This window comes from Nothobranchius furzeri, chromosome 8, assembly GCF_043380555.1.
Source record: "Nothobranchius furzeri strain GRZ-AD chromosome 8, NfurGRZ-RIMD1, whole genome shotgun sequence".
NCBI lineage: Eukaryota > Metazoa > Chordata > Actinopteri > Cyprinodontiformes > Nothobranchiidae > Nothobranchius > Nothobranchius furzeri.
In genome coordinates this window covers 42,235,422-42,246,706 of record NC_091748.1, presented here as the reverse complement: position 1 = coordinate 42,246,706, position 11,285 = coordinate 42,235,422, and the positions used below count along the sequence as shown (strand labels likewise).

The window sequence follows — 11,285 nt, the reverse complement described above, 5'->3', positions numbered from 1 at the left end:
TTGTCACATTAAAATGAATGTTTTAGTAAATAAAATAAATTTAAAAAATCATTAACTCTACTAGAATAAATATTTATACGGCCTAAATATTTATGTGAGAATTGGTTGTTTTAATCATTCAACCTGCTGGTTGAAAGTGGAATTTCAAAAGTCGTAAATGACCCTTCCGCAACCTGTTGTTGCTAGTGCTAACATTGAGCTAACGCTAACATGAGGCAGCTGATGCTAAAATAAGCCTCAAAGTACAAAGATCCACACTGTTGGACAACAAAACGTCTAGTAGCAGCAAAGCCAGGTCAGTGGTTCAGTAATCTGATTACTTCAAACTATGACTTTATCAATATATTCACTACAAAATATCTAATAACAGCATCACCATTGTTACAATTAATCATCTCGTCCTCAGTCTGTTGCATAACCAGATGACACATCCAGTGAAAGACTTTCTACACGCTTCAGTGTCCAAGGCTGATGTAAGACACAGTAAGCATTTGAAACCCAGTAAAGCGTAAAGGCTAAGTTTAGCCTGGAGTCTACACCAGCCAGTGGCTCGTGCAGTTACTCATGAGTGTAGACTGTTGGGATTTCAGGTGCCCCTCATTCCCTTTGAGGCTTTTTTGAGAACTATCTGGTGTGGCATTAATTATGAGCTTTGATTTGGTTCTTGTCATTATGAATGTATGGGCCTAATATTTTAGCAACAAACGTAGAGTAAATACCTTTTATTGGTGCTGAACAATAGAATATGAAGCATCAAAAGTTGGTCTGGAAGCTAAATAAACAGCAGGTGCACTTAATTTCATTCCTAAAGGGTCAATATTGACGGTCTTGCAACATAAACCTTTGATACTGAACACAAGATGAACAGTTCTCTACAGGGACTCTGCTCTCATCGTTCACTTTAAAAACCTGTTCAAAAGATTTGATTCATTGACACATCACTATTCACTAGTTAACACCAATTAATCGGGCAACGCTGTTGTAACCGGTTATGACCTTTACGGCAGTTAACCGGTTAACTATGTACATCCCTAAGAGATGAGTAATACAAGAAGATTTAAAATGATATTGTATTGTATGTACTGACTATTTCTAATAATTTTCCAGCATAGACCTAACTGTTGATCATCACCTGCTTGGGAATTTCTGTATTTCTGTCAGAATGATGAGGGCTTCGGCAAGCTTGTTGATATACCAGCTAAAAGATTGATGCTTTCTCTAATGTACGTTATTTTCTTGCAGCACAGCTTTGAAAGCTTCTCAGAAGTAGTAAAAATCATTTTGTAATCATTTTGGCGAATGAGCTGTCAAACGGAGTACCATTAGCTTTATCACTGAGATGAACGTATAATCATTTTAGGATGTCATTTGTTCATAAATCTCAAGTAGTTTACAGTCACTGTAATGTTAAAAAAATGTGGTAGTTAGTAGGGATGAGCCGGTATGGATAAAGCATTTTTGATGAATACGAGCATGAAACTAGTAAAACGAGTCAATATCTGTAATCGTGCTGAAGGAAAATCCTCATTGGGTAACTGACTGTCTTCATGCTCTGTGATTGGCCAGTCACATAGAATGCCCGCCCCTCCCTACACACAAAACTCTCTAGCCGGCCGGGAGCGCAGTCCGTCTGGCTCATCCACGCACACACACACACACACACACACACACACACACAGACACAGACAGTAACGGATCTCGCTGTGCTTGCTTCACTGTTGCTCACGTTTCTTCAGTTTTCCCCAGGTTTTCTTCAGCTCGCCTCTTTTTCGGTTGAATATTTAAAGTTACTTTTTTCGTAACTGACATGGTGCATTTGACAAGACAGAGCTGACGTGCTGTTGTCACTACCTCCGCTCCGGTCGGGTTTTTTATTTTTTTGATCTCCCTCTCTCTCTCTCTCTCTCTCTCTCTCTCTCTCTCTCTCTCTCACTCACTCACTCACTCACTCACTCACTCACTCACACACACACACACACACACACACACACACACACACACACACACACACCTTAATCAACATTGTTTTGTTTAACTTTGTGTGGCAAAATGCCAAGAACGTTAAGAAAAAAATCTGTTTAATCAAATTAAAACAAATATATACATAAAGTTGTGTCTGGTTCTAGCATTTCATATTTCCTAGTTCCTACTGCATGAGTTCAGATGCATTAATCCATGCACTCAAATATTAATGTTCTGATTTTATTGAAACACTTGTTCTGTAATAATTTCTTTACTATTGTGATCAAAAATATTTTATCTCAATTCTGAGGCTGCTCTGTAAATAGTATTAAAATAAACAATACACATATCAACTTCTGATCAATCCATATCAATTTCAGACTTAAAATAATACATTGATGTAAACCACGCCCACTTCTGGGTTATGCCACGCCCATTCCGAGTACAGATACAGATACAGCTAGTGGTGTACTCGCTCATCCCTAGTAGTTAGCCAGATGTTGCTGTCATACATCGTCTCAGCATTTTTATCACCTCAGATGGTAATAAATAGACCACAGTTGGAGAGGCAATTTGTACAGACGGTCATATTTTAGTGGTTGTTGATATGCATGCTCAGTCCTCCTGTCCTTCAGCACTGCAGCGCTGACAAGGTGCTAACATGGGTGTCCACATGTGCAGCTCTCTCCTGATGCTGATATCTGATTACCAAATGATTATTATTCTAGTTCGAGAGTGTGCTTTCTTTCTGTGCTGGGTTGGTGTTTTTTTGATGCAACTGAAATTTTTATATCATTCTCCAAGTTGTTATCACCACTTTTTTATAATCTACGAGGTTTGATTTTTTTGCCAGGGCCTAAAAATACCAAAGTAAGCCTAGTTTTGCTGTATGCGGTTATACGCTTTATTCCAGTCGGCCGACGGAGGACCTCTCAGACCAGAATAATTTAGCTGGCCACCAATTGGTATCACGTCTGCCTGTAAATCAAACATAATTTTCCTGTTTTAAGAAACTGGGAATTCTGTTGTGATGCTGTATGAATTTCTCTTCGGTTTCTTTTGGGTCAGCACTCTTTCTGGTGCTGGAGACAAAAATAGTTATTAAATCATGAGATTTTTCAATTTCCATTGTTTTTTTTTTCTTGTTTAATAAAAAGCGTAGCAGTTTTTTATTCTAGTTGGAATAAGACTTGTCTAGACTAGTCTCGTCTTCTACGTGTCCTCTGTCTAATTTATGTATGTGAGAAAGCACATGCTCTGTGTCATGGCAGAGGTGGGCTACGTTTTCAACAGGTCGTTTCTAAAGACCATAAACACTCTGAGATGGTTCTCTTTGGTAAAGAAGCAGATTTTTTTGTGGTTTGTTTCTAATGATCCTCGTTGTTGAGATAAAAAAGGTGGCTAGTGGTCCTTCAGACCCACTTAGCCTGGAGCCGGTTGACTTAAAAGGAGCTGAAAGGACTGATGCAGTAACTCAACCTCCATCCTCCTTTTTTTACAAGATGGGCAGAAGATAACCAATAGAGGTGTGTGTGTGGGGGGGGGGGGGGATTTTTCCCTGTGTTGCTTATAAAAATACACACAGTTTTGTTTCAGACTTCTTTGGTTTGAGTGTTTCAGATGCTATTTTGATGCTTTTTAAAAACTTTGTTGGAATGGTTTAAATCTCAGTCGGGCTCGGTTTTGGTTCTCTTGTTGTGTTGTTTTCTAAATCTCGCTGCTTTCACAGTCCACGTTCAGAAATGTTGTGTTTCATGTCTTCCCCTGAGAGACGGATTTCTTTTGACGATGAAGGATGCGATGAATTCTTTGACTCGTGCTGTTTGTCATTAAAACCCTCTGCACAGTGTTTTCCTTCTATGATGATGTGGCTTGTATTAACTAAGAAATGTTCCTCTGTCTGTGTTTTAGGTACCACAGTCAACATGTGTATTGTTCAGAGCAGAGCTCATCTGGCTCAGGCCTGGCTGTCCAGGACAAGGACCTGGACAGCCAGGAGCAGGACTCCACACAAAACCAGGTGCAGTAAAGTCTCACATCTCTATTTGTGTTCAACTCAACCCACAAGCCTTTATTAAAATTATTTATTTTTGCCAACCTTAAATGAGATATTCAGAGAAGCCACTGTTGCTGTGTCAGCTCTGGGATGGTTAGCTGTATTAATAGTGCTGGCGCTGAGATGAAGGGTGCTGCAGAAATCCTAGAGCATGTTCGGAGTCGGGTCAAGCACTTTTATAACCCACTGACTGCTGAACGAGTAGGAGGAGTGAACTGAGGAGTAGATATCAAAATAAAGTGGTGTCAGGACTCCTGGTAAATACTTAATAATATAGGAAATTTTTTATTTAAAATGATATCTTCAAAAAAAATCTTAGTAGATCTGGGGAAAAGACAACTACAGCGTTTGGTTTCGTGTTGTCTTCTCTAGCATAACTAGCTCTATGAGGAGGTTTTTGCTGAGACCTTTGACCTCTGTTCCTTTCATGATTCGTTGAGTTGTAACATTCTGTTTTCAGGTTTGTTCTTCCTTTGCCAAATCCTTCAAACATGTTGGAATTCAAATCAAAGTCCATCCGTAATACTTCATTTCCTTTCTTGAGACATTCCTTAGTGGATTTTCTAATATTCTTGGGATTATTAACCTTTGAAAGGTCAGCTGTTGTTTAAATATTTAGATAAACGGCATCGCACTAAGAATCAAAAGTTTTGATGAATATAGACATGGATTTTTCTGGTAAAAGGTAAAATCCATAAACTCTTTCTATGTTAGACCTCTAAAAGAAAATCAGAGGACAATCTGTCTACAATCAAAGATGATAAGATAGCAGGTTTTTAAACCCAGACCTGTGTTCTAAAAAATAAAAGTCTTTGGTTTAAAATGCCTTCTCCGGATCAGGGATGAGGTCCTGCCCTAAGTGGAGGAGTTTAAGTATGTCAGGGTCTTGTTCACAAGTGAGGGAAGGATGGAGCGTGAGATCGACAGGCAGATTGGTGCTGCATCTGCAGTGATGCGGGTGTTGTGCCGATTTGTTGGGGGGGGGGGGGGGGGCTGAGTCAGAAGGCAAAGCTCTAGATTTACCGGTCAATGTTTCTACCCTCACCTATGGTCACGATCTTTGGGTAGTGACCAAAAGAATGAGATTGTGAATACAAGCGGCCAAAATGAGTTTTCTCTGCAGGGTGGCTGGGGTCTCCCTTAGAGATGGGGTGAGAAGTTCAGTCATCTGGGAGGGGCTCGGAGTAGACCCGCTGCTCCTCCACATCGAGAGGAGTCAGTTGAGGTGGCTCGGGCATCTGGTCAGGATGCCTCCTGGATGTCTCCCTGGTGAGGTTTTCTGGGCACGTTCATCCAGGAGGCCTAAAGGTAGACCCAGGACACGCTGGAGGGACTATGTCTCTCACCTGACCAGGGATTCCCCGGAGGAGCTGACCCAAGTGGCTGGGGAGAGGGAAATCTGGGCCTCTCGACTTAGGCTGCTGCCTCCGCGACCCGACTCCGGTTCAATGGTAGAAAATGGATCGATGGTTTAAATTTTTGTGTTTGTAAGATCTCAGCAGAGAAAGTATAGACTATCTAATAAATTAATAATAGGGTAATAGAAAAATAAATCTTTTTTTGAGTCACTTTAAAGTGAGTTTCTAATTTTGTCTTTGAAGACAGGTGATTTATTTATTCACTCGAGTTCGACAAATTACACATTCATGTTTCATTTGTTAGATAGTCTGTTTTTGACCCTTTCGACCAGAGGCTTTGCCAGATCTAGCTCCTTCAGCTTTTCATGTTTGTGTAACTTGTTGTCAGAATAAATGTGAATTTGTAGAAGTGGGTTTTTGGTTGTTTGGGTTCCAGTAGTCCTGGCAGTCTGTCATGAGCCTAGTGAAGTGGCCTTTGTCCTACAACACAGAGCCTCTTCACATCCACACAGGAAAACACCCTCTGCATCTAATATTTTTTCACAATGACATGAACCATTTTGAGTGAAACAGTAACTTAAATGAATGAAATAGTAACAATGATCAAGTTATGCAAGTGAGAATTTGGATATATTTTGCTCTTTCCTCCAGGCGGTGGAAGAGTGGACGACACATACATCATATGAAATGGGATTAGAGACAGAGAAGCTAGCAAACACACTAGGTGAACAGGTAAGAGCAAACACCGACCACTGCGTAACTATTTCTAGTCGAGGTTAAACTATATTTCTTTATGAAGAAGGATTTTAAAGATCAGACAAGATGGTAAATGATGAGGTGAGCAGAAAACTGCATTTTAATTTTCAAACTTTTAATTTTTACATCTCGTTGGTTATAAAACACAGCCGATTTCATTCAGTGGAAGGCAGTACACACACACACACACACACACACACACACACACACACACACAATACTAAAGAAACTATTGTCATCCAGTGTTTTACTCAACAGCAGAAGTCTAAAGTCAGGATACGAAACACTCCGACCTCTCTGTTGTCTTTCATCAGACTGTGAATCAAGTGGAGGCTGGGACAGGGGAGACTGAACCAGAACCAGAGTTAGAGCCTACATCTGTTGTTCCTGAGCCAGCCCCCACCCCGGAGCCCCAGGCAGACTTGGACCTGCAGACACACACACCACACAATGACCAGGAAGCTGCAGAATCAGAGCCAATTCTGGACCATGTGTCAGTAGATGATCTACCCCAGGCAGAGATCCCTGGTAAACCCAGCCTGGAACCAGACTCGCAGACACCCCCTGATGAAGCTGAACATGTACCTACCTCACAGAGCGCTGGCTCAGCCCACACAGGGTAAGTTATGCTAATCATCGTTCACTTGGATATTTGTGTTTGTTTACGTTTGTTCTTTTTAGTTTTCTAACTATTCTTTTTAGCAAAGAACTAGTTGAACACAAAGTGAAAGAGAACCTCATAGTTCTCCTCCAAGGAGATCCTTTTTCAATGGAAGGCCAGCTGGGACTGTTGATGCACAAAGATGTTTATTTTCTGACAGAGAAAGCTGATCAGTGGACATGAAATCCTCTGGGTGGAGCTTGAAAGAAGAATAAAAAATTGTCGACGTGTTTTGAGCTTTGGGACATTGTGGCACTTCAGCTCACCCACAACGAGCAAACTTCTATCCCCGCTCTCATTTCACTTCCTTTCATGTATTCTCCCCTCCTTGCCTTCTGTTTTTCTTGCTCTTTGTTTACTCTTCCCCCCATTTCCTCCTCTCTCCGACCCTGTCCTCCTGTCTCTGGCTTCCCCGGTGTAAGGAGATGTGGTAAATGCCATGTCCTTTCTTTTCCTCAGTGCAGTGTGGGTTGCCAGTGCAGGAGATGAACTCCCAGTAGACAGCTTTGTGTTTGCTGAGCACTCTGATTCACAGTGCAGGGTCATTCCCCTCAAACTGGCAACCTGTGAAAACTCCCCTTTTGGCAGCCCGATCCTCAGGTGAGTTTCTAACCATCAGAAGTCGATCAAAGCAAAGAAATGGGTAATCAGAGTGCAAGCTACACCTTTCTGCTGTGCTCAACAGTCAATTGCTGGCCTTGCACTCCACTTACTTCTGCTTTTAGCTTTTATTTATTTATTTGGTTTGGTTTTAATTGACTTTTCCCATTCTTTTGCCTGCTCCAATGAATGGCAATCCAATGAAGTGATTTTTTTTATGCGCCATGTGTTTAATAATATCTTGTACTAATTGGTTTTATTTCTTATCCCCCCCCCCCCCCCCCCTGCCCATTTGTTTCTCCTCCTCATCCAACTCATTGACTCTGAGAAGTAATGTGGATGAGCCAGAGGAGCAGCCATCAGGTCAGAGTGCTGATTTGGAAACGGAGGTTCAGGTTGATCCAGAGGTGGCCGACTCAAAGCAGCAGCAACGACAGGAGCTGGAAGAAGGGCTTTCCAGTTTGGTGCAGGAGGGCAACATTTCCCTCCACCATCACCAGCAGGTTGGTTACATCATGGCACACACGTGCATCTCACGTTAAGCCGTTTCTTGTTTTTAGGTAACGCAAACCCAGCAGCTGGTTATTGAAGCACCCTTTTATCTAACCTGCATGTTTTTACATGCACGCAAGAAAAGCTACACCCATCAATGTGTTCACTCCTCATGTCAACGGGCAGCACAGCATCCTCTCAGCTGCTAACAGCGTTCAGACCAGGGTGTGAATCTCCTTTGAGTATATCTGGCAGACATATGACTGTTTTATATCTTAGGTCTGGATTTAGCAACTTTCATGGTTGAATGATTATAAAATGCACATGTGCCCAAGAGCAGGCTTGTTTTATGTAATTATTAGAATCGGATGAATAATCTGTTTGTGTGTGCCACAGATTCTTGTTTGGTTGTTTTGGGTTTAGAGTGTCTGAGTTGGACTTTTCGGATCAGACGCTCTTGTGAGGTCCAAAGGGTACTTACATAATTATCAGAAATATTACTCCCAGCTCAGTGAATCTGAGTGTTTTAAGTGGCCGGGAGTGAGCCAAGCACCATAAACTGAGCATGAAAATCTCACTTATTGTGACTCGATGTGCTTCATGAATATTATTAGTGACGACATGCAAAGGAATCTTCTAATTAAATGAGACTATACTTTGTATTCCTGTAAGTGATTTAGACGCGTTTGTGTTTCAGATGGTGGGGGCTGATGTTAAAACAGCCGACACCTCTGTACCAAGTAAAGATGACTTCCACACCTTTGATGAGTGGCGGAAGCAAGTGATGGAGGTGGAGAAGGAGAAAAGTAAGTCTGGAGAACAAATACTTAGATTATGGGAATGATAAATGACTCACACTTGTACAGGGAGTGCAGAATTATTAGGCAAGTTGTATTTTTGAGGAATAATTTTATCATTGAACAACAACCATGTTCTCAATTAACCCAAAAACTCATTCATATCAAAGCTGAATTTTTGGAAGTATTTTTTAGTTTTTTTTTTAGTTGTAGCTATTTTACGGGGATATCTGTGTGTGCAGGTGAATATTACTGTGCATAATTATTAGGCAACTTTACAAAAAACAAATATATACCCATTTAAATTATTTATTTTTACCAGTGAAACCAATATAACATCTCCACATTCCCAAATATACATTTCTGACATTCAAAAACAATACAAAAACAAATCAGCGACCAGTATAGCCACCTTTCTTTGCAAGGACACTCAAAAGCCTGCCATCCACGGATCCTGTCAGTGTTGTGATCTGTTCACCATCAACATTGCGTGCAGCAGCAACCACAGCCTCCCAGACACGGTTCAGAGAGGTGTACCGTTTTCCCTCCTTGTAAATCTCACATGTGATGATGGACCACAGGTTCTCAATGGGGATCAGATCAGGTGAACAAGGAGGCCATGTCATTAGTTTTTCTTCTTTTATACCCTTTCTTGCCAGCCACGCTGTGGAGTACTTGGACGCGTGTGATGGAGCATTGTCCTGCATGAACATCATGTTTTTCTTGAAGGATGCAGACTTCTTCCTGTACCTCTGCTTGAAGAAAGTGTCTTCCAGAAACTGGCAGTAGGACTGGGAGTTGAGCTCGACTCCATCCTCAACCCGAAAGGGCCCCACAAGCTCATCTTTGATGATACCAGCCCAAACCAGTACTCCACCTCCACCTTGCTGGCGTCTGAGTGGGACTGGAGCTCTCTGCCCTTCACCAGTCCAGCCACGGGCCCGTCCATCTGGCCCATCAAGACTCACTCTCATGTCATCAGTCCATAAAACCTTAGAAACATCAGTCTGGAGATATTTCTTGGCCCAGTCTTGACGTTTCAGCTTGTGTGTCTTGTTCAGTGGTGGTCGTCTTTCAGCCTTTCTTACCTTGGCCATGTCTCTGAGTATTGCACACCTTGTGCTTTTGGGCACTCCAGTGATGCTGCAGCTCTGAAATATGGCCAAACTGGTGGCAAGTGGCATCTTGGCAGCTGCACGCTTGACTTTTCTCAGTTCATGGGCAGTTATTTTGCGCCTTGGTTTGTCCACACGCTTCTTGCGACCCTGTTGACCATTTTGAATGAAACGCTTGATTGTTCGATGATCACGCTTCAGAAGCTTTGCAATTTTAAGACTGCTGCATCCCTCTGCAACATATCTCACTATTTTTGACTTTTCTTAGCCTGTCAAGTCCTTCTTTTGACCCATTTAGCCAAAGGAAAGGAAGTCGCCTAATAATTATGCACACCTGATATAGGGTGTTGATGTCATTAGACCACACCCCTTCTCATTACAGAGATGCACATCACCTAATATGCTTAATTGGTAGTAGGCTTTCCAGCCTGTACAGCTTGGAGTAAGACAACATGCATGAAGAGGATGATGTGGACAAAATACTTGTTTGCCTAATAATTCTGCACTCCCTGTATAGCACCTTTCAGAGTGAGGACTGCAAAGTACTTTACACTACAGTGTATCATTCATCCTTTCACACACACTCACATACTGGTGGTGGTGATGAGCTACGATGTAGCCACAGCTGCTCTGGGACGCACTGACAGAGGCGAGGCTGCCGAGCGCAGGCGCCACCGGTCCCTCCGACCACCACCAGAAGGCAACGTGGGTTAAGTGTCTTGCCCAAGGACACAACAGCAGAATTCTCTGTCCAAAGCCGGGATCGAAACCGCAACCTTCTGATTCCTTGACAACCAGCTCAACCTGTTGAGCCACTGCTGCCCCAATTAAGATTAGGATTAATAACAATCAGGAAAAAATCATGTCTATTTGTAGGGCAAAGCTGCATATTTTTATAGCACTCCTGACTGACCCAGGATCTGTTGTCAACTATTTTCAGGGTGTCCGCGGGGTTTTAAAAAGTATTAAAAAGTGATAAATAAAAACAGTCAAATTTAAGGCCATTAAAAGTGTTAAATTTGGTCTCAGAGGTATTATTTTTTCCAAATTAGGTTTTTTTTTTCAGACTATCTGGTGTCGTATTCTGAACATCGACATAGAAATATATTCCGAATGAAATGTTTTGAACGATTATAAAAACAAAACAAGCCAATTATTTGCTCCTCCCACTTGCGCTGCCCTGAGTTGCAAATGAAGCGCTCCTCCACAGTGTTGCCAACTTATGGGCTCGACACACGGGAGGCGACAAACGACCGCGATCAGCGAAATTTGTCGCTGTCGCTTTTATTACCTGGCACACGGGAGGCGATCTGCGGTAGCGGCAAAGCCGTCTACGCGTTCTGTTCCATGGCGAAATCGAAACTTCCGTTGTTTTGTTTGGCTGTGTCAGGTTGGAGGGAATTAAGGTTATTTAAGCGGTTCAGAGTTTAAAAAAAAGTGGTAGATATGATGTTTCACAAGGTGCTGCTAGAGTTATGTGAAATCTTA

At 42.0% G+C, this 11,285-nt stretch overlaps 1 protein-coding gene across 4 annotated transcripts in view; it reads left to right on the top strand.

Moving 5' to 3' along the window:
* suco (SUN domain containing ossification factor) overlaps nt 1–11,285 on the top strand; it is a 44,714-nt gene that overhangs the window by 11,940 nt on the left and 21,489 nt on the right. For 3 of the 4 annotated variants that reach the window (XM_015971798.3, XM_070554058.1, XM_015971796.3), the window contains exons 2-7: nt 3,874–3,982; nt 6,028–6,108; nt 6,447–6,751; nt 7,253–7,393; nt 7,725–7,896; nt 8,583–8,691. In XM_015971798.3, coding sequence (XP_015827284.1) covers nt 3,874–3,982; nt 6,028–6,108; nt 6,447–6,751; nt 7,253–7,393; nt 7,725–7,896; nt 8,583–8,691 — 917 coding nt within the window. The remainder of the gene's footprint in view (nt 1–3,873; nt 3,983–6,027; nt 6,109–6,446; nt 6,752–7,252; nt 7,394–7,724; nt 7,897–8,582; nt 8,692–11,285) is intronic. The other variant, XM_015971799.3, reaches the window with a different exon arrangement.